Here is a 21,566-nt window from a genome sequence, read left to right as displayed (position 1 = left end):
ATAGCTTTTTCGCTCCTTAGTCAATATCATACTCAAGTGATTCCGAGTTAGTTCTTCTTTTTGATTAGGCGTATGTATGGACAGCTCATTTGAAACGAACAAGGAAGGCGGGGGAAGAAAGCGGAAGCCGCGGGGTCTTCTAAACCAGAAAGTCTCCGGAGCCTGCGCTAAGCTATTTGCGGCGGCCCCCACTTACACGCACATCTCAGAAAGCAGGCGGTGGGGGGAAAAGGCGTCGTTCCTGGAGCTGAGACCAGGCGGCCAGAGTCCTCAGGGATGAACCTCGAGTTGCTGGGTGAGGAGGGCTGTGGTTGCGTTTTAGAAAACCCTTTGGTTTTGGAAAGGAGGGAGCCTGGTCGGGAGGGACTCAGGCTGCAACCTTAGGGACATAGTTCTGCTGTGGATCATTGGGCGCTCCTATTATGGAGCAGCAGCGGGAGGAGGCAGCCCAGCTTCTGCCTGAGCAGAATGCATTGCCTTTCCCGAGGCTACTTTCAGATCAGTTGTGGAGCGGCAGGGACAGTTTGTGACTTCGATTTGATCACAGGGATCGAAGGTGCTGAAGTAGCCCAGAGCAGGCAGGACCAGAGTTATTGGAAAATAAGGAATCTAAGGATGTGAGGCTTAGGTGAAGCTTTGAAGACTTGTCAGGGGTTTGGGTGCTTGGACAAGTTAGATTGTTTTGTAGAAACACGGGATGCCCAAGGAGAGGAACTTGAAGATCTAGTTGAAGTCTCTTATTCGGCAGGTGAAAAAAGTCTTAGACAGTGGTGATTGGAGGGCACTGAGTAAATGGCATAGTTGGCACTGGAATCCAGTTATCTTGGCTTCCCATTTAAGCTCCTTAACTACCAGGGACAGTGTGTAAAACACTGAGAGCTACAGAGGCATTTGTCTTTTGTCACCCTCTCTTTGGGTGATTTTTACCCCTTACCCAAGTTGTTTAAAAACCGTGGGTCCTTTCTTCTAGGATTTCATTTGGGGTTTAGCATGATAGCCGAGGGATGTCTGAAGTTTTCCAGAAGTCCTAAATGACTTTCTGTAAAGTTTCTCTTAAAAAAAAAAATTCAGAAGCTGTACTGGATGTTTAAAGGGCCCCCAAGATTTTTCAGAAATAGTTTTTACCTTTAAGGAGCTTTTTGTTAAGCAGGGAGATTAAGGTGATTATGTAAATAGCCATAATATATTACAGAATGCAGGCAGGCCTTTAAGAGTCATTAAGTCTAAGAACACTTAGAAGAGCGAGTGAATATCTTTGGGGCAGGGGAAGAAAGGTAGCCAGGAACAAAGAAACCTCTGGAGGAGTTGGAGTTTTGAGTGGACATTTAAGATTGGTAAAATATTGACAGACTGAAGTGTGAAGATACGTGGAGGAGTGCTTGTTAGGAATGTGCTAAGACATCAGTGAGAGAACACCTAAAGAATGTTCCTGCTTGGCCAGGTTGTGTGTACTGTGAATAAAGAGAAGGCCAAGAGATGGGGTTGCTGCCATCTGTTTTGTGGAAGCTCTTGAATGCCCAGCTGAAAAGTCTGTGCTTTTTAAGGAAGGTAGGGCAGATGCATTGAAGGGTTTTTGACCTGGTAAGTAACTTAATCAGAGCTATGCTCTTTCTTTTCTTTTCTTTTCATTTCTTTCCTTCTTTCTTTCTCTCCTCTCCTTCTCTCCTTCCTTTCCTTTCCTTTTCCTTCCTTCCTTCCTTCCTTCCTTCCTTCCTTCCTTCCTTTCCGTCTTTCTTTATCTGACAGCAATGTGTTGTTGAGCCTTGGATGGTGTGAAAACAGTTTGGAGGGCCAGAGTAAATGAGTGATAAAGAAGGTCTGAGCTAGGAAATGGAACAAAAAGACACTGAGGAGGTAGAGTTGACAGAATCTGAAAATTGCTTGCATGTGGTGGCAGTGCTGGTGGTGAGGAACAGTCAAGTGAAAATGATGGGAGCCAATGACGGCATTACTGACAAACGTTTAAGGAAATTGGGAAGAGACAACATTGAGGGTGGATCTGGGGTTCAGGAGATAGGTTTAGATTTACGAGAGTGATCTGTAATTTTCCTACAGGTGGGCTTATTGAAACCTTGTGAGTAGTTGACAAGACTAAGGGAGAAGGTGGGAGGGGCAGAAAAAGAAAACTGCTGAGGGCAGAATCTTGGACAATGACCTATATTCAGGGGTTATGAGGAGGAATAAATGATAGATTAAGAGGTACATAGTACTTACTATGAGTTCGGCATCTATATTTTTTAAAGATTTATTTATTTTTGACAGAGAGCAAGTGGAGAAGAGGCAGAGAGGTGGGGGGGGGGGGAAGGAAGATCCAAAGCGGGTTTTGCGCTGACAGCAGAGAGCTTGATGTGGGGCTTGAACTCACAAGCTGTGAGATCATGACCTGAGCCGAAGTCGGATGCTCAAATGACTGAGCCACCCAGGCACCCAGAGCTAGCGTAGTTTTGAGTGCTTCCGTATGTTTGTCCTTGTCCAGGTGGAAGAGGATACAGGTTGGTTGGTTTGCTGTCCAAAGCCTGCTGTAGAACACTTGAGACTGAGAAAGGCCTGCTCTGTATAGTCCTAGGCAGTCCTGCAGCACCTTGAGCAGAAATCAAATCACCATCATTTTAGGAAGGTGTGGGAGGTGGGGTGGAGGCTAAAAGTCGACCCTTGTTTTTAAAAACTTAAGGATGGGGGGCTCCTGGGTTGTTCAGTTGGTTAAACGCCGGGCTCTTGATTTTGGCTCAGGTCATGATCTCAGTTTTGTGAGGTCGAGCCCTGCATTGGGCTCTGCGCGCTGACTGTGCAGAGCCTGCTTGGGATTCTCTGTCTCTGTCTCCCTCTCTCTAGCTCTCTGCCCCTCCCCCGCTCATGCTCCCTCTGTGTCACTCAAAATAAATAATAAAATAAAAAAAGTAAAAAAGAAATTTAAGGATGGAGGAAAGGTGTTAGATAGGCTAGTACGTTGAAAGAGATAGCAGAATCACAGTAAAGGTTTTTTTTGAATGATACAGGAGATTCGTGACAGTGAAACTTAGGAATATTTAGCATTGGAAGGTTAGACAATTTAAAAGAAGGCTGATCCAGAAGATACACATTGCTATGGAAGTGACTGAGTTTTAAAGGAGAAAGTTCACGATTGCAGCTAAAAAGCAGAAAGGAACAGAAGTGATGTGACTGTGGGAGCATGCAAAAGAATAGCTGGCCGGATAAAGGAAAGGAATAATGTGTTCTTAATTTGAACAGGCAAGGTACTGATTTTACTTCTGCAATCACTTAAAAAAAAATTTTAACGTTGATTTATTTTTGAGAGAGACAGAGACAGAATGCGAGTGGGTTAGGGGCAGAGAGAGGGAGACACAGTGTCCGAAGCAGGCTCCTGGCTCCGAGCTGTCAGCATAGAGCCCGACGCGGGGCTCGAACTCACCGAGCTGTGAGATCATGACCTGAGCCGAAGACGGCCGCTCAACCGACTGAGCCACCCAGGCGCCCCTACTTCTGCAATCACTTTTGAGCCCTTGCTGCGTATGAGACAGTATGCACTTGGAGATACAAAGTTAAAATAAGAGTTTTTCAAGCTTATTTTTATAACTCACAGTAAGAAATGTATTTTCTATCACAACCTATCATACATACAAATATATATGTTTCTCAAAATTATATATTTTTGAAGATTTTTTAAATGTTTATTTTTGAGAGAGAGAGAGAGAGCGCACGTGAGAATGAGCGGGGGGGGGGGGGGCGCAGAGAGAGAGGGGGACAGAGGATCCAAAGCAGGCTCTGCACGCTGACAGCAGTGAGACTAATGTGGGGCTCGAACTTGAACCGCGAGATCATGACCTGAACCGAAGTCTGACGCTCTACTGACTGAGTCAGCCAGGCACCCCTCTCAAAATTGTGCTTAATCCTTGTCACGCTCAATGTCCTCTTTCATCTTCTGTTCTAAAGTTTTAAAAAACTTCTTGGGTGTCACTAAATTGATTTATCCATTTGTGGTGGATTGAGTCCTACTGTTTGAAAAACATTGAAATAAGATACACCAGGTGGAGGTGTGCACAAAGCAAACTGTATTTGCGGCAAATAAGGAGATCACGGGGAGTGACTTCCAAAGCTACGACTCTGAACAAGGATGCATGGCTCCCTCTTTATAGGGTTAGGATGAATTTTTTGGTGGGAAGCCGTATCATCTCATGTAGAGGCGGACATAAGCCTACGGGGCACATTGGGGAAACATACCTGTACACGCACTGCTGTGCAAATGAGGCTTGTGTTCCTCCTTGAGCAGAGATTTTTAGTATTACAGTGAGATAAAGTTGGAGGTCCCTCCGTGGGCCTTCTACACAGGCACTAGCCAGGGGTTCCTCTCTAACCCGTCGGGGCCCTGTCTCTTGAGGGGTGGTTTCGGTTTCCAGTTGCCTGAGTGAAGAGATCACCCGGAAAGAAGAACTTAAGGAAAAATGTGGGACGTAGGTTGGTGAGTACAAGCAGGTGGGCAGTAAAGGTCAGGTCTTGGGGCCTGGCCGGTGACCGTAGTTGTCACTTAGTAGTGAACGGAGAGGGCCCCATGACAATATGTAAAAGACCTTAGTACAGAGTCTGACACCTGAGCCTTCAGTAAGTGGGAGCTGCTGATGCAGGTTTGAGCTCTTCAAAGAATGATGAGCCAGCAGGGGCGTAAGTCTGGAAAGCTCATTGAGGTTCTTCAATTTCTTGCTTTTCCAATGAACAAATACAGCACCTACTTACCACAGCAGTGGAGACAGTACAGACATGCGTACGGAAAGAACCGTCTTTCTCCCCTTCCCCAAATGGTAACTGTCTAGGGATTATCCTTTTCTAGCTTATTCCTTGCTCATACAGACATTTAAACACATTTGTTAGGGCTTTGTTTCAGCTTTTTTACAGAAACAGAACCTTTTTATACACAGTATTTGAAACTTTCTTCACTTATCGGTATAGGATACTATTCCTACACGTTAGGAGATACTAGATCCGATGGTTTTTAATGCGTTCATGTAGATACACATTCATAAGTAATTTTAATTGTGAAATTTACATGCTTTTTTTTTTTTTTTAAAGAAAGTGGTCTTTTTTCCTTGCCTCCTCCTTTTTGTTGATAATCCCACATATTTCCTTCCATATTTTTCTCTATGCTTATGTATACTTTGTGTGTGTGGATGCACATGGTAAAAAACAATGAGATTATATAATGTACACTTTGTGGTTTGCCTTTTTTTCTACTTAGTAACACCAATGCAGATTTCTCTAAGATATTTGTGTAATTTATTAGTATATTTGAATACAGCATATTTTATTCATCCATTACGTATTAATGGGCATTTACCTTATTTCCAGTTTGGGGAGGTTTTCTTTGTTTTTTGGCCACCTAGAAAACAATACTTTAAAATATCTGTACTTTGTCCCTTTGTTGTGTTTACATCTGTGGAGATTAGATTTCCAACTGTAGGATTGCTGAGATGAAGACTGTATATGTTTTGCATTTTTTTAATGTTTATTTATTTTTGAGAGAACATGAGCGAGGGAGGGGCAGAGAGAGAGGGGGACTGCATCTGAAATGGGCTCTGCGAAGCGGGCTCAGCGCTGACAGCAGCGAGCCCCATGCAGGGTTGGAACTCACGAATCGTGAGATCATGACCTGAGCCGAAGTCCTGCTCAACTGACTGAACCACCCAGGTGCCCGTGTGTTTTGCTTTTAATAGATGCTGATCCCTTTTCTCAAAGGCTATAACAATTCCCATTTTTGCAAGTAATGTTTAAAAATGTTCCTTTGCCCTCCCCTCCGCCCGCAGGTATTCTCTCTAAATTTTCCTGTCTGGGGGCGCCTGGGTGGCTCAGTCGGTTAAGCGTCCGACTTCAGCTCAGGTCACGATCTCGCGGTCTGTGAGTTCGAGCCCCGCGTCGGGCTCTGGGCTGATGGCTCAGAGCCTGGAGCCTGCTTCCGATTCTGTGTCTCCCTCTCTCTCTGCCCTTCCCCCATTCATGCTCTGTCTTCTCTCTGTCTCAAAAATAAATAAACGTTAAAAAAAAAAAATAATAAAAAAAAATAAATTTTCCTGTCTGATGGGTGAAAGTGGTATCTCATTTTTAATTTGGATTTACATTTCTCCAACTACAACTGAGTTTGATATGTTTTCCTCTGTTCAGAGGCATCTGATTTTGTTCTTCTATGGCTTGTTTATGCATGCTCTGTTTGTTTTTTTTTCCTTATTGTATAAACTTGCTTTATAAGATAGGTATCAACTCCTATCAGTTATTAGCATTGCAAATTTTTGTAAATCTTGACTATTTATGTTGTCACGTAAAATGTTCAATTTTTATTTAATCAAACGAATTTCTCTTTTAGTCTTCCTCACTTGGTTAAGGTCTTCCCTACCCTAGATTATACATGTGGTCTCCTTGATTTTCTTCAGAGATTTTTGTTGTTTAAAAACATTAATTTACCTGAAATTTTCATGTAATGTGAGAGGAATTAACCTTTTTTCCTCCTAACTTCCATCTCCTTCCAGATGGACAGTCACTTGTCATTCCCTGTATGTTAAATAAGTTCTTCACTAAATCGAAATGCCACCTTTATCATATATCAGCGGCTTTACCATACATTTAGATTTTTTTTTTACATTTGTCTTTAGTCCATCTAGAATTACATAAAATGTTAATTTTTAGGGAAAGCCATTAAGTTTTCCCATCCCAAAATGGTCTTACCTGAGATTTTGTACTTTTCGTCATATGTCTCCTGTGTCTTTCCTTATTACCTTTTCCTTAAATATTAAATTTTTTTTTTAATGTTTATTTATTCTTGAGAAAGAGACACAGAGACACAGAGAGAGACACAGAATCCATAGCAGGCTCCAGGCTCTGAGCTGTCATCACAGAGTCCGATGAGGGGCTTGAACTCATGAGCCGTGAGATCATGACCTGAGCCGAAGTCGGCCGCTCAACCGATTGAGCCACCCAGGCGCCCCTTTCCTTAAATATTTTCTATGTTTTGTAGCCATTGTGAGTGGAATTTTTCCTTGTATTTCTATTTTTGGGTACTAATTTCTAATGTAGAGAAAAGCTATTAATGTTTGAATATTTCTCTTGTATTAAGCCACCTTACTCTATATTATAAATTTAAAAAAATCTATTTATTTTTAAGTAATCTCTACACCCAGCCTGGGGCTCTAAGTCACCATTCTGAGATCAAGAGTTGCTGGCTCTTTTGAGTGAGCCAATCAGACACCCCTCCCTATTTTCTTACTAATTTAAGTAGTTTTTTTATTTGAGTCTCTTGTGTTTTCTAGGTATTCAATAATAGCAAAAGAGCAATAGTTTTATCTCCTTATTTTCAGTGGTTAAACCAATTATTTCATTTTCTTTGGTTGGAACCACCAAGATGGTGTTAATGGTGATATATCCTTTTCTAATTGCTGATATTAATTGAAATGGTTTTTTTTATTTAATTTTTTTTTTTTAACGTTTATTTATTTTTGAGACAGAGAGAGACAGAGCATGAACGGGGGAGGGGCAGAGAGAGAGGGAGACACAGAATCGGAAGCAGGCTCCAGGCTCTGAGCCATCAGCCCAGAGCCCGACGCGGGGCTCGAACTCACGGACCGCGAGATCGTGACCTGAGCTGAAGTCGGATGCCCAACCGACTGAGCCACCCAGGCGCCCCTAATTGAACTGGTTTTAATATTACACCTTTTGGAATGAGAATTGTCCATGTTTTTGATAGATTTTTATTGTTTATTGTAGTCTTCTGTTCCTTTTATTAGAAACGATTACAGAGTTTTAGATGATTTCAGCATCTAGTGATAGGATTGTATGGCTGGTATAAACATTCTTCACTAAGGGAGTACATCAGAGTTCATTATGCCGTGGAGGTGTTTGGGTGCTGTAGCCCTACCCCTGGTCCTTTTCCCCTTTCCTATACCATAATGCCTTCTAAAGCGGTACAGTAACACTCCAGATGCTTTGTCTTTAGGGTTTGATTATAATTGTAAATGCTGCTAGAAGTTGCGATTCAAGTCTGCAGAATCTAAAGGTGAAATGCTATGTACCATTTATGTTGAGAAAATTGTTGTTTTCTTTTTAGTACTATCACCATGAAGCTGTGGTATCAGTTATGTTGGTTTTATAAAAAAAACTGATATATTTTTTTTCCTGCACGGAAATAGCTTGCATAACGTGGTAATTATCTGCTACTTGGGATTTAGGAGAAACTGGTCACAAAATCCTTAAGGGTCTGCTGTGTCCCCCCCCCCCCCACACACACACACACACTTTTAATGGTATGTCTTTAATAGGCTTTCAATGTGTTCTCTACTTACTGATCCAGTCAAGGATTTTTCTTCTGTAATCAGTTTTGTCAGATTTGGAAATGGTGCGTTTTGCTATAGAAGTCACTCGTGTTTTTTGTATCAAGTGTGTTATGAAGTTCCATCTCTGACTGGGGTTTTGTTTCTTTTTGGCATCCACGTCTCTGGGCATCTTTTTCCCTCCTGCATGGTCTTTAAAACCTAAGAAATCTGATCATGACATTAAATGGTAGGTGGTGGCAAGATGGAGCATATGACAGGGGTCTTGAGCATTCTGTGAGGAAAGGGCCTTGTGCTCCTGTAATCCTGCCTGACAGCCGTCTTGCTCAGGCCCCCCAACAAAACTGCCCCGGATTAGCCTCGTCTTTTTTATATGTCACTTTCTCGTTGTGCTCCTTTAAACTCCTTATTGTTATTCTGTTAACTAGGATGATCCTCAAAAAAGAAAAACCCACCCGAAAAACATAAACCGGAAATACAAAACCAGTAGTCTGTGTTGAGAGGTAATCAGACATTAAAATGATCCCTGGATTCTGGACTTTCTCAGAATCTTCTATGTGGTTTTCCCTTATCACAACACAGAAGGTCACACTCTGCTCCTTCCAGAGTACTTTATATTCCCAGATTGTGGTTTTTTGTTTGTGTTGTTTTTAATTTTTGGATAAATACTTTTTTTTTGGTTTGTTTCTCACCCATGTGAATATAGATCTATCTTACTGATTTGGAAAGATGTATAGGTTACATTGTTAAGGAAGCAAGTCCCATCGTATGTGTCATGTTTTATTTAAAAAACAGCTGTAAATATATGAATGCTTATACAAATATATGCTTATAGATTTGCTTATACAAATAAGCATATAGAAACATATGGAAACTTGTACCTTGCTGAGTGGGTTGCAGGGAGGAAACTACCATTTTTTAATTACGCATTGCTGTATTACTTACACGTATTAGTTTGGTAACTTGAGAAAAGTTCTTTCAAAAACCTCTTGATCTGGTTTCATCATTTCAGTTCACCCTTTTCTTTCATAATTGAATGCAGTCAGCCACCGTAAATGTGGCTCACATTAGATAATCAAGATAATTACCTTCTGGGGACATTTACCTTTAGTTTCATCCCTCTAAGTGTTCTTTACTGTAGGGCCTGTGTTTTGATTAGCTTTACTGTTTTCACTCTTTGGTTTTCAATTTTTATAAAGGACAGAATGTAATAGAACTGGTTTCCAAACTTTTTTTTTTTCTTTTCTTTGTCAAAGCACTGGGCTTCTTTTTTTTAAAAATGAAATCTTACTTGAGTGCCCTGTGAAACAACTTTCGTGGACCTGTAGTTCTCAGAGTATAGTTTAAGAGCCACCATAATGAAATACTTAGGTAATTGTATAAGTAAATACCGACAAAGACGGTGTTGCTGTGGATGTGAAAATTCGGAGAAGCAGGCAGTAATCATTGCCATCCTCTGTAGCTCGAAACGTTTGTTATTCCCATGTGGACGCAGCATTTCATACAGGAAAAGCATTCAGGGGTATTGGCACCCAAATGTTGTATGCTTAAGAACTTCATATAGAGAATTGCATCTTTAATCAACTACCAGATTATGTTACAACGTAAATGTCATTCTTAGGAAGGTAAATGGTCACTGCTGGTTGGCTGCTATTAATGAGGCTTTAGAGAGTTCATTGGATAAGAGACGTTTGACAGACTGGATTTTTTTTAAAGTTTGTAGTTAAAAATAACCACGATAACCCCATTACCAATAAACCCCATTATGTTTATAGGTAACATTTTTATGAACAATAACGATTTTCTAAAAAAAAAAAAAAAATAGAATAATAGCATGGTTTTACAATTTTACAAATTGTCTTTAATGCTTTCCTAAGTAGAAGTTGGCAGAATTCTCGTGTCTACTTTTGCATTCACTCTGTTGCAATGTCACTGATTGGGGGGGCCTCAGGACAAGTCATCTGTAAACGTAAGCGATATTGAGAGTAAAGAGTCAAATGCCATCTTGGTTTGATAATGAAAATAAGTGTGACCCCCTGAAGTCCCTGGCCCGTCCAGGCAGTTCCCCGTCCACGCTTTGCGAACCACTGCATCCACCAGCCCTAAGCGGGGGCGGGGGGAGGGGTCCCTCCACGTGTTGCACATGCTCCATGAACTCTTTTTTGCTTTGTTGCAGAGTCCTTTGGGCAGAATTATCCAGAGGTAAGAGTATAGTATTACTGTGAATTTAGGAATATGGTAACTGGCTAGCTTTTGTGTTTGGGTGGAAAATGTAGTTTGATCCCCTCACCCCCCCCCCCTTTTTTTTTGGACAGCATTAAGTGTGGTGGTACCTCTTGCTATAATAAGGAACTCGGTGCTTTATTTCGAGGAGAGGGGAAATAGGCAATATTGGTGGAAAACCTCACCATAATGTTGTAAATCTTAAATAGTTCATTTCCCAGTAAATTAAAAAAAAAAAATACTTGGAAGGATTTTTCATAAACTGTACCATCACCTGTACATAGATTTTTTTCTGTGTTTTTCTATTTTGAATCAGTGTTTTTGCATAGTAATAACGTGTGTGCTCTAAGTGTGCTTTACACTTTTTTAAATGTAAAAATGTTTTGTAATACTTGGAATGTGTTTCAGTATAGTCACTATGGTTTTAGTCATTATTTTAGTCATCATAGTCATTATTTAAAATTTTTTTTTTTTTAACATTCATTTATTTTTGAGACAGAGAGAGACAGAGCATGAACGGGGGAGGGGCAGAGAGAGAGGGAGACACAGAATCGGAAACAGGCTCCAGGCTCCGAGCCATCAGCCCAGAGCCTGACGCGGGGCTCGAACTCATGGACCGTGAGATCATGACCTGAGCCGAAGTCGGACGCTTAACCGACTGAGCCACCCAGGCGCCCCCATAGTCATTATTTTAAATGGCTTGATAGGAGTATAAAATAACGTATGTGACTTTCCTAATGTTGCACAGGCAGGCTGTTCTAGTGATTTTGTTTTACATTATTTTTCTTGAAATAAATCTCAAGAACTATGATAACTGGGTCAGTACCATGGCTCCTTTAACGAATCTTGTTATATTTTGCCTAATTGCCCCTCACAGTGTGCACAGAGTTATACTGGTAATGTATGAGATTTATTACATCTGTTTCTAAACATTCTCTGTTAGCTCTTATAAATATTTCCTTGTTCTGTCTAGCTTAATAAGCGTAAGAACACATACAGAGATTATTTTGGTATGTGTCGTAATGTAAATTAAACAGAAGCATCACAGATGAGAGAGAACCTTGAAGAAATAATTTGGCTATTATTGGGTATTATTGTGTATATTCTTGTATTTGCTTTAATTTCTAGGAAGCCGATGGAACTTTGGATTGTATCAGCATGGCCCTGACTTGCACCTTTAACAGGTGGGGCACACTACTTGCAGTTGGCTGTAACGATGGCCGAATTGTCATCTGGGATTTCTTGACGAGAGGCATCGCTAAAATAATTAGTGCACACATCCATCCTGTCTGTTCTTTATGGTAAGGAATTTTAACATAATATGTGTAATATGAGTTGAATTAGGGGGACGGATGCCAGCTGTGTAATTGCCAATCTCATTTTACTAGATATTTTAATATTTAGAGTTTTAAGTATTCATTCATTAGTAGTACCGTTTCTCCTAGTGTCTGTAGACCTTGAACCCGTGCTGTCCTCGAAGCACCTTTGTGGGGGAGAAATTCACTGTACTTGTGGATCCAAATCAGGCCCTGTCTGAGACTATTTCAGGACTGAGATGAGATATTTACAGATGGCAGCTGTAGTCCTGTTTGTGATATTGACCTTTTGTTTAGAAGAGAAAATCTTATGAGGAGGGAACCTTGGAAATCCTCTACTGCAGCTTTGTCCAGGTTCTTGAGTTCCAGGAGTTCCACTGATCACTGTCTGTTCCTTCACTGAATTGTAGTTCAGCTTTTCTATCAAATAGATTGAGCTAAAATCTAATATAAATAAATGCCCATTGATTTCTTTCTTCCCCTCGGAGACTACTGTATCTGCTTTGGAAGGTTTTGTTGTAGGGCACCTCTTCTTCTAACGGAACTTGGGACCCAAAACAGTACCTCATCAGATCTTTTTTTTTTTTTTTTTAATTTTTTTTTTTTTTAACGTTTATTTATTTATTTATTTATTTATTTATTTATTTTATTTTATTTTTTTTTTTTTAACATTTTTTATTTATTTTTGGGACAGAGAGAGACAGAGCATGAACGGGGGAGGGGCAGAGAGAGAGGGAGACACAGAATCGGAAACAGGCTCCAGGCTCCGAGCCATCAGCCCAGAGCCTGACGCGGGGCTCGAACTCACGGACCGCGAGATCGTGACCTGGCTGAAGTCGGACGCTTAACCGACTGCGCCACCCAGGCGCCCCCTTTCTTTTTTTTTTTTTTTTTTTTTAACGTTTATTTATTTTTGAGACAGAGAGAGACAGAGCATGAACGGGGGAGGGTCAGAGAGAGAGAGGGAGACACAGAATCTGAAACAGGCTCCAGGCTCTGAGCTGTCAGCACAGAGCCTGACGCGGGGCTTGAACTCAGGAACCGCGAGATCGTGACGTGAGCCGAAGTCGGACGCTCAACTGACTGAGCCACCCAGGCACCCCAAGTACCTCATCAGATCTAATGGAACTGTGACATATTTCCTTTTGTGTAAATGGAAGTGGCAGTGACATTGTAAGGCCCTGGATGGTGGGGAGGCCTGAATCCCAGTCTAGGTTTGACGGCTAATGAACTAGCTTTGGCCAAAACTTGTCTCTACTATGCAGAATGAGAGGACCAGCCTGGATGATCCATTAGAGCTTTTCCATTTCCTTTACATTTCGTATTTTTCTGTTGTTGTGTTTTTGCAATATTGAAATAAATGCGAATGTTTTTAATAGCTTGATTAAAATCTGTATAATTCACATACTATACAATTCACTCAAAGTGTACAATTCACTGGTATTCTTTTTCTTTTAAAGTTTATCTGTTTATTTTGAGAGAGAGGGGGTGAATGAGCAGGGGAGGGGCAGAGAGAGAGAATCCCAATCGGGCTCCATGCTGTCACTGCAGAGCCTGATGCAGTACTTGAACTCAAGAGCCGTGAGATCCTGACCTGAACTGAAACCGAGTCAAGACACCCAACTGACTGAGCCACCTGGGCGCCCCCAATTCACTGGTTTTGTATATATTCACAGAGTTGTGCAGCCTCATCCCAATCTTAGCACTCCTACCTGTTAAAAAATATACATATATTTTTATTGTAAAATAATACATAATCATGTAGAACATTACGGAAAATATAGCAAAACAGAAAGAATTTGTGTCTCCCATAGTACTCTGTTACCCAAGTATTACTACTGTAAAGATTTTATTATGTTTCTATAGTTTTTTTTAAGTATATTTATTTTGAGAGAGAGAGAGTGTGTGTGCACGAGTTGGGGAGGGGCAGAAAGAGCCGGAAAGAGAGAATCCCTAGCAGGTTCTGCGCTGTCAGCGCAGAGCCTGATGCGGGGCTTGAACCCACGAACCAGGAGATCACTACCTGAGCCAGAATCAAGGGTCAGATGCTTAAGCGACTGAGCCACCCAGGAACCCCACTATATATGGTTTTTGGAGAACAGAATTTGTAATTGTAATGTATTCTATTTTATATTTTGCTTTTTTCCTCCCTAATCCCGTCCAGACAATTTCCTGCTTACATAGCCTCTAAACACTTTTTTATGGCTATATATGTTCTCATGGATGAACTGTAATTTATTTAACAATTCTTTGGTTCTCTGCTACGTGTTTAGTGAATGTCTTTGTGCATAAACTTTTTCACTTATATATTCATTCATTCAGCAAACACTGAACATGAATTACGTACCACGTGCAAGTACTGAAGCTTCATGGGTCCTATACAAGAACTGTTTTTGAGATTTAGGGGAGACAAAGGAGGAAATGACCCATGTACTGAGAACAGTGGTCAGGAAAGGCTTTCTAGGTGAGATAATTTCTAACTTCAAACCTGTAAGATAAGTAGGTATTTGCCAGTTGTAGTCCAAGCAGAGGACGCTGCACAGGCACAGGTACATCAGCTTCAGACAAGCGCAGGACGATGGGGAGCTGTAGGTAGTTCAGGATGGCTGGATTGTGGTGCGGGGGATGGGGTACGGCAAGAGCCAGTAAACAGATCCCCAAAGAGGACTCTGTGTGCCATACTGTGAGTTTGAACTTCACCTTGTAGGTAACCGTGAAGTCATTAAGATATTGTAGGAAAGAAAATGACACGATGAGCTTTTTATTAAAAAAAAAAAAATCTGTAAAAAAAATTAAAATGAATTTAAAAACCTCTCTAAATAAGCACGTGGAAAGGGATGCCTGGGTGGCTTGGTGGATTAAGTGTCTGGCTCTTGATTTCAGCTCAGGTCATGATCTCGTGGTTCATGAGTTCGAGCCCCACATTGGACCCTGCGCTGACAGTGTGGAGCCTACTTGGGATTCTGTCTTCCTCTCCCTCTGTCCCTCCCCTGCTGGCTCGGTCTTTCTCAAAATAAATAAAAACAAGGTTAAAAAAAAAAGAATAAAATAGCCCATGGAAAAGAGATTGAAGGGGACAGAGAATGAAGATAAGGAAAGCCCAGGGATGCAGGCTAGAGATGATGAGCACGGTTGTGGTAGGACCGGAGCTGAGTGCTGCCGATGGAGAATGGACAGAAATAAGAGTCCTAGTCCTTAGCAGACAACGGAGAATGAGGGAAGTGGGAGATTAAAAGGATCCTCAGATTTCTGGCTTGGATGAAGATATTCATGGGGAGGGGGAAACGGTAGTTTGACATCATGGTTGCGTGTCTCCTATTATTTTATTGCAAATAACTTGTTTTATGAGTACCTTCCTGTGAGATGGTAAGTGCTGTGATTTATGAACCTTGTCTGCCATTTTACTGCTATGTTCCCAGCTTCTGGTTGTTCCCCACCCACCCCCACCCCCAGCTTCCGATTTTGTACCACCTTGTGGAATTTGGAATTGTAGAATATATTGTTGTTGGGTTTTTTTTTTTAATGGGAGACCCTCTCTTAGTTTTCACTTGTTTATAGTTTAATTTTAAATTAAAGATTTTTAGTTAATGATTAATTTTAAATTAATTTTAAAAATGGGATCCCCCTCTAATTTAACAGAAATACAAGGTTGCTGTGGGGGGAAAAAGGATATTATAATACAAAAGGGTTTTGAAGAAAAAATGGAAGAACTGGCACTCAGTTCTGTAGTCAGATTGTGCTATAAGGCTCACAAGAGCAACAATAAAAGCTGTCCCTTGTTTCTCCCCACGCCAGCCCTCTGTGCTTTCATTTTTTTGTCTATTTCTTCTGATACTTATCTTCATATTTCTAATTAACATGTATCTTTGTCTTGGTTTGTTAATTTCAGAAATTATCCACGGACATGCTGTTACAGTATTTGCAAGTTTAGCTCACTCTCTTACCCTTCACTGAAATGGGGTGGATCGCTGGTTTTTTTGTTAGGAACCCTCAACAAAAGAGCGTCTTCAAACCTCTTCTTTTTTTATGTTCACGTTCTCTGAAACGATCCTCTGCTGGTCTTTCTGAGGGGTTAGACTGCAGGTGTTCTAGATCTGGTGGGAGAGAGTCCTTTTGTATGCAGACTTGCTCTTGATCCCTTTATATTCAGAACTTCCTTATTTTACCCCAGCCTTCCCTGTCCCCTTCAGTCCCAGGTCTGGGAATACATTCATCTTGTCTCTGACACAAATAATTGTCAATGGTTTTTGAGCACTCGTCATGTGCTAGTCATTGAGCTAAGAACTGTATATATACTGATCTTAATTCTGTCAACAGTCTTCTGCCAGGTAGATAATATTGCTCCCATGTTATAGGCGAGGAAATTGAAGCTGAGAGGGTGTAGAACTTGACTAAGATCACACAGCGAGAATGTGTAATGTGTAGGCTTCAGGTTAAGTCTGACTGTTGAACCTGCGTTCTTAACCACAGAGGTAGCAGCGTCTCTTGTTTACAAAATTTGGATAAATACTGGTTTGGGGTTTCTTTGTCCCTTCTGTTTTTCTTTCTTTCTTTTTTTTTTTTAATTTTATTTATTTATATATGTACGTATGTATGTCCCTTCTGTTTTTCATTTGTTCCCCCCGCCCCCCGCCGCCACCTTCCTGTGGGTTTCTCGAACATTTTTTAGAATTCCACTTTATCTGCAGTAGTCCCCCTTACCTGTGGTTTCCCTTTACGTGGTTTCAGTTACCTGTGGTCAACCGCAGTTAGGAAGCAGATGATTCTTCCTGACATACTGTCAGAAGGGCAGTAGCAACCTAATGCTACATCACGGCGCCTACATCGTTTTCACTTCCTCCCCTCACACAGGCGTTTTATCATCTCAGATCATCACAAGAAGAGTGGGTAGAGATTTCAAGAGGGGGAGACCACATTCACGTACTTTCCATTACAGTATATTGTTAAGATGGTTCTATTTTATTATTAGTTATTGTTAATCTCTTACTGTGCCTAATTTATAAGTCAGACTTTATCGTGGGTGTGTATGAATAGGAAAGCACAGTATATGTGGCATTCGATACTATTAATGGTTTCAGGCATCCATTGCAGGGTCTTTGTATCTGCCATGGAAAAGAGGGAACCGCTGTAGGGTGCCTGGGCAGCTCAGTTGGTTAAGCGTCTGACTTTGGCTCAGGTCACGATCTTACGGTTTATGAGTTCAAGCCCCTCATTGGAATCTGTGCTGACAGTGTGGAGGCTGCTTGTGATTCTCTGTCTCTCTCCGCTGCTCCCCTGCTCTTGCTCTCCTCTTTCTCTCTCAAAAATGAATGGATAAACTTTATTAAAAAATAAAAAAGTGGGAACTGCTGCAGGATATTTGTGTAACCTGAGTGGATACTAGGTATTATGTTGTGTACACCTGATTTATCACCATCCACTGGCTGTTGACGTCTTCCCAGTTCAAGTGAAGTGTCGAAACCTTACCTCTGTTTACCCTCTTTCATGTATAATTGTTGTAAATATTTCCTCTGTATGCTTTGAGACCCACATAAGACAGTGTTACAATTTTTGCCGCAAATATCAAAGCTAAAGAGAAAAAAATGGATGTTATAAACCTATATTTTTACTCTCTTCATTGTTCTTTTTCCTTCATGATCGAAGATTCCTTCTTTTATCATTTCCTTTCCATTTAGAGAACTTCCTTGAATCATCCTTTTAGGGTAGATCTTCCGGTGACACATGTTTTGATTCCCTCTTTGTTCCTGAGGGATATTTTTGCTGGTAATAGAATCTGGGTTGGCAGTATTTTTCTTCCAGCACTTGCAAAATGTGTTCCTTCTACTTTTTTCCAGGGTTTCTGATGAGAAATCTTCTGTCATGTGAATTGTTCCCATAGGTAAAATGTCCTTTCTCTCTTGCTGCTTTCAGGATTGTTTTTTCTTTGTCTTTAGGTTTCAGAAGTTTGTCTCTTTGTCTTGGAGTTGATTTCTTTGAGCTCATCCTGTTTGATGTTTGTTTGCTCAGCTTCTTGAATCTGTAGGTTTTATATCTCCTGCCAAATTTGAGAAAATGTCAGCCATTATTTCTTTCTTTTTTTTTTTTTTAATTTTTTTTAACGTTTATTCATTTTTTTGAGAGAGACAGAGTGAGAGCAGGGGAGCAACAGAGAGAGAGGGAGACGCAGAATCTGAAGCAGGCTTCAGGCTCTGAGCTGTCAGCACAGAACCTGATGTGGGGCTCAAATTCACGAACTGTGAGATCATGACCTGAGCCGAAGTCAGATGTTTAATCGACTGAGCCACCCAAGCGCCCCAGCCATTATTTCTTTAATACTTTGAAGCCCCCTTCTTTCTTCTCTTCTTTTAGGACTCTGATGGTGTGGATAGATCTTTTATTGTAGTTCCACAAACCCCTGAAGCTCTGTTCATTTTTTAGTCTCTATTTTCTCTAATTCAGATTGGCTAGTTATTATTCTTTCAGTTAATGGATTCTTTCCTCTTTTTTCTCCATTGGCTGCTGAACCCATCTATTGGGTTTTTTATTTTAGTTGTGTGTTTCACTTCTAAAATTCCCATTTCGGAGGCACCTGTGTGGCTCAATCAGTTGAGTGTCCGACTTTGGTCAAGGTCATGAGCTCATGGTTCATGAGTACGAGCCCCACATCGAGCTCGCTGCTGTCAGTACAGAGCCCGCTTTGTATCCTCTGTCCTCCTCTCTCTGCCCCTCCCCTACTTGTGTGCATGTGTGTGTGTGTGTGCACGGGTGCGCGCTTGCTCTCTCTCTCAAAAACAAACAATTTTTTTAAATAAAAAAAAAAATAAACTTCCCATTTCAGCTCTTCTTCTCTATATCTTTTATTTCTTTGCTGAGACATTCTGGGTTTTTTGTTTGTTTGTTTGTTTTAAGCATTTTCATAATGGCTTGTTACAACATATTTATGATGACTATTAAAATTCTTGTCAGATAATTCTAACATGTGCGTCTTCTCTGTGTTAGCATCTGTTGCTTGTCTTTTGTCATTCAAGTTGAGCTGTTTTTTGTTCTTGGGTCGATAGTGATTTTCATTTGAAACTTGAACATTTTGGGTATTGTGTTTTGAGATTGTAGAGGTTATTTAAATCTTGTGTTTTAGCTGGCCGCCTCTGACACTATACCAGCAGAGAAGAGAGGGTGCCATCTTGTTAACTGCCAGATGGGTTAGAAGTCCAGGCTTCTCATCTGGCATCATTATGCTGGGTGGGGTTGGAAGTTCAGCCTCTCCACTGGCCTCCTAGGCTGATTCCATCCTGGCTGGGAAGCATAGGAGTGTCTTGTTCCTCCTGTTCCCCATGTGGCCTCCACTTACACTGCAGTGGGAATCCTCATTACAGGCTTGTGGGTATGGAAATCTGGCGGCCCACTGAGCTTTATCTCACGCCAACACAGTTAGTGGGGAAGGGTGCCTTGCTATACCCAGGCAAGAGTGGAGGTCTAGATTCTATTTAGACCTCGTTGACTGGGATGGAGGTGGGGCTGCAGTTTTTCGAATGGTGATTGCCGCGATAATTATTGCCTAAAACTTTTCTGTGTCTCTGGGCTGTCCTTTCCTGGTCCTTTGGCTCATGAAAGCACACTCTTCTTGAGGCTTTATTTGTGTGATTCCATTGGTGTTACTGGGTATTGGCTTCTCCATCACTCGGTCTGGGATATATAAGGCAAAATAAAATCCAGGGAACTTTCTGTTGTGTCATTCCTCATATCTTGTAGTCTCTAGCCAGTCTGTCTTTTCTCTTTCTCTGCCTTTCAGAGTCTTTTTGTTTGTTTTATGTGTATTGTCCAGGGCACTTAGCTATACTTAGCAGGAGGAATTCATTCCTTTTTTAGTTATTTTAAATAACAGATACTTATTTTTACTGTTTTGTTTACACTGTGATGGTGCTGTTTCTGAGACAACCTCAGAAAGCTCAGATACTCCCTGCTCTCCCCCAAGGGGGGAAAAATACTTGTTATGTCAACACTTAAGGGCTAGCAAATTGTAGACTCTTCTAAAACATTTGAGTTTTTATTTCCTGGAGTCACTTGTAGTGTTATCTTGAGCTATGAAGAGCTTTGGTTACTACATATAAAGATGTCATGTAGACGTTCTTATTTATTGCTTAGTTGGGAAAGCTTGTTGTGGATTTGAGTGCATGTTAAAAAAGGAAATATTTTTGACCCCGGCAGCTAGGGTGGTGTGTGTGACTCTGCATTTTTATCCATGAGAGCGCTACAGTGTACTTTAACTTAGAATATGTGCTAAATTCTTTTTTTTTTTCCCCCCTCCAGCTGGAGTCGAGATGGTCATAAGCTCGTGAGTGCTTCTACTGATAACATAGTGTCACAGTGGGATGTCCTTTCAGGCGACTGTGACCAGAGGTTTCGGTTCCCTTCACCCATCTTAAAAGTCCAGTACCATCCACGAGATCAGTATGTTAATCTGCGCTGTTCTTTCCTGGGGCAGGGTCTGATTCTGTATGGACTAGCTCCAGGCTCATGACAATTTCAGTTTAAGGTTTTAGGAGGCAAAAGTACACATCTCTTCAAACCTTCTACATAAAATAATGTTTCTGTCTAGGTTGGCTCTCCTGAATAGATTTTAAGGAGAGTGAGTGCTCTATAATTAAAAACTGGCCAATATTAAGACGTTGGAAGCAGGCAGAGGTAGGAATAAGTATAATAACTGGTCCTTGACCTGGAGCTTTCCACGCCTCCCGTCCCTCCCTACCCCTGCCAGTTATTTGAATTTCTTTTGACGGAAACAGTTCAGTATTCCAACTACATTTAAGAAAAAGAGTTACCCACCATTCCATTACCCAAACATAACTGTTTTCATTTTTCTGGGTTCTCTATTAGTCAAGGTCTCTTTAAGTATAAAGCTTGTTATATCGTGCTTTATAGCTCACAAGGCACTTACGTGCGTATGAGATATACGTAAATGTGTATTTTTACATGGTTTTAGTTAGTTTGTTAGTTACTTTGTTGCATACATATTTCTACTAGTTTGCTCCCACTTCATATTTAATTTTAATGATTACATCCTGTTGCTGTATTCAGTTGTTTTTGTTTCCCTGTTATTAGACACTTAGATTTTAGGCTTTTCCGCGTTTGAATTTTGCTTGGGCTGGGAGAGTTGATGAAGGTAGTGACAGGCATCAGGGAAAAGGGCAAGAGAATTAGCCTTCTGATACCAAAGCAACAGCCAATGTACTATTCATATTTTTAAACAGGAACAAGGTTCTCGTGTGTCCCATGAAATCTGCTCCTGTCATGTTGACCCTTTCAGATTCCAAGCATGTTGTTCTGCCGGTAGACGATGACTCCGATTTGAACGTGGTTGCATCTTTTGATAGGCGAGGGGAGTATATCTATACAGGAAATGCAAAAGGAAAGGTAAGCCTGGAAGTTAGTGAAATAAGCATCAGTCGTTCGTATTTACTTGTTTTGCTTCCTTTGACGTTTCTTTTATCCCTGGACTACGCATGTCTCCTGCTGATGGCAAATGTAGCCTGTTTTCCTCTCATGCCTTCATAATAATTTCTGTTCTTTTGATTTAGCGTGGTGAGGGATTAATTCAGCCTTAGGGAGGGGTGGAAGGGCCTTTTACTGGATGCTAGTAATGAGGGGCTGTTACTCAATTATAAAAGTTAAAAGTCATAGCATAAAGTAGAATACATCTGTTGAAAATGTTTTAATGCCTGGTTCTGTAAATCTTGTATAATTCAGG

The 21,566-nt window shown here is 41.0% G+C and overlaps 1 protein-coding gene across 2 annotated transcripts in view; it reads left to right on the top strand.

Moving 5' to 3' along the window:
• The first annotated feature begins 125 nt into the window (after positions 1-125).
• Positions 126-21,566, top strand: part of RBBP5 (RB binding protein 5, histone lysine methyltransferase complex subunit) — a 36,689-nt gene continuing 15,248 nt past the window's right edge. For both annotated transcript variants that reach the window (XM_042924635.1, XM_042924634.1), the window contains exons 1-5: positions 126-295; positions 10,480-10,505; positions 11,655-11,827; positions 20,129-20,269; positions 21,070-21,232. In XM_042924635.1, the coding sequence (XP_042780569.1) occupies positions 277-295; positions 10,480-10,505; positions 11,655-11,827; positions 20,129-20,269; positions 21,070-21,232 (522 nt within the window). In that variant the 5' untranslated portion in view covers positions 126-276. The remainder of the gene's footprint in view (positions 296-10,479; positions 10,506-11,654; positions 11,828-20,128; positions 20,270-21,069; positions 21,233-21,566) is intronic.

The sequence above is a fragment of the Panthera leo genome, chromosome F3, assembly GCF_018350215.1.
Source record: "Panthera leo isolate Ple1 chromosome F3, P.leo_Ple1_pat1.1, whole genome shotgun sequence".
NCBI lineage: Eukaryota > Metazoa > Chordata > Mammalia > Carnivora > Felidae > Panthera > Panthera leo.
This window is presented reverse-complemented; position numbering and strand designations above follow the sequence as displayed.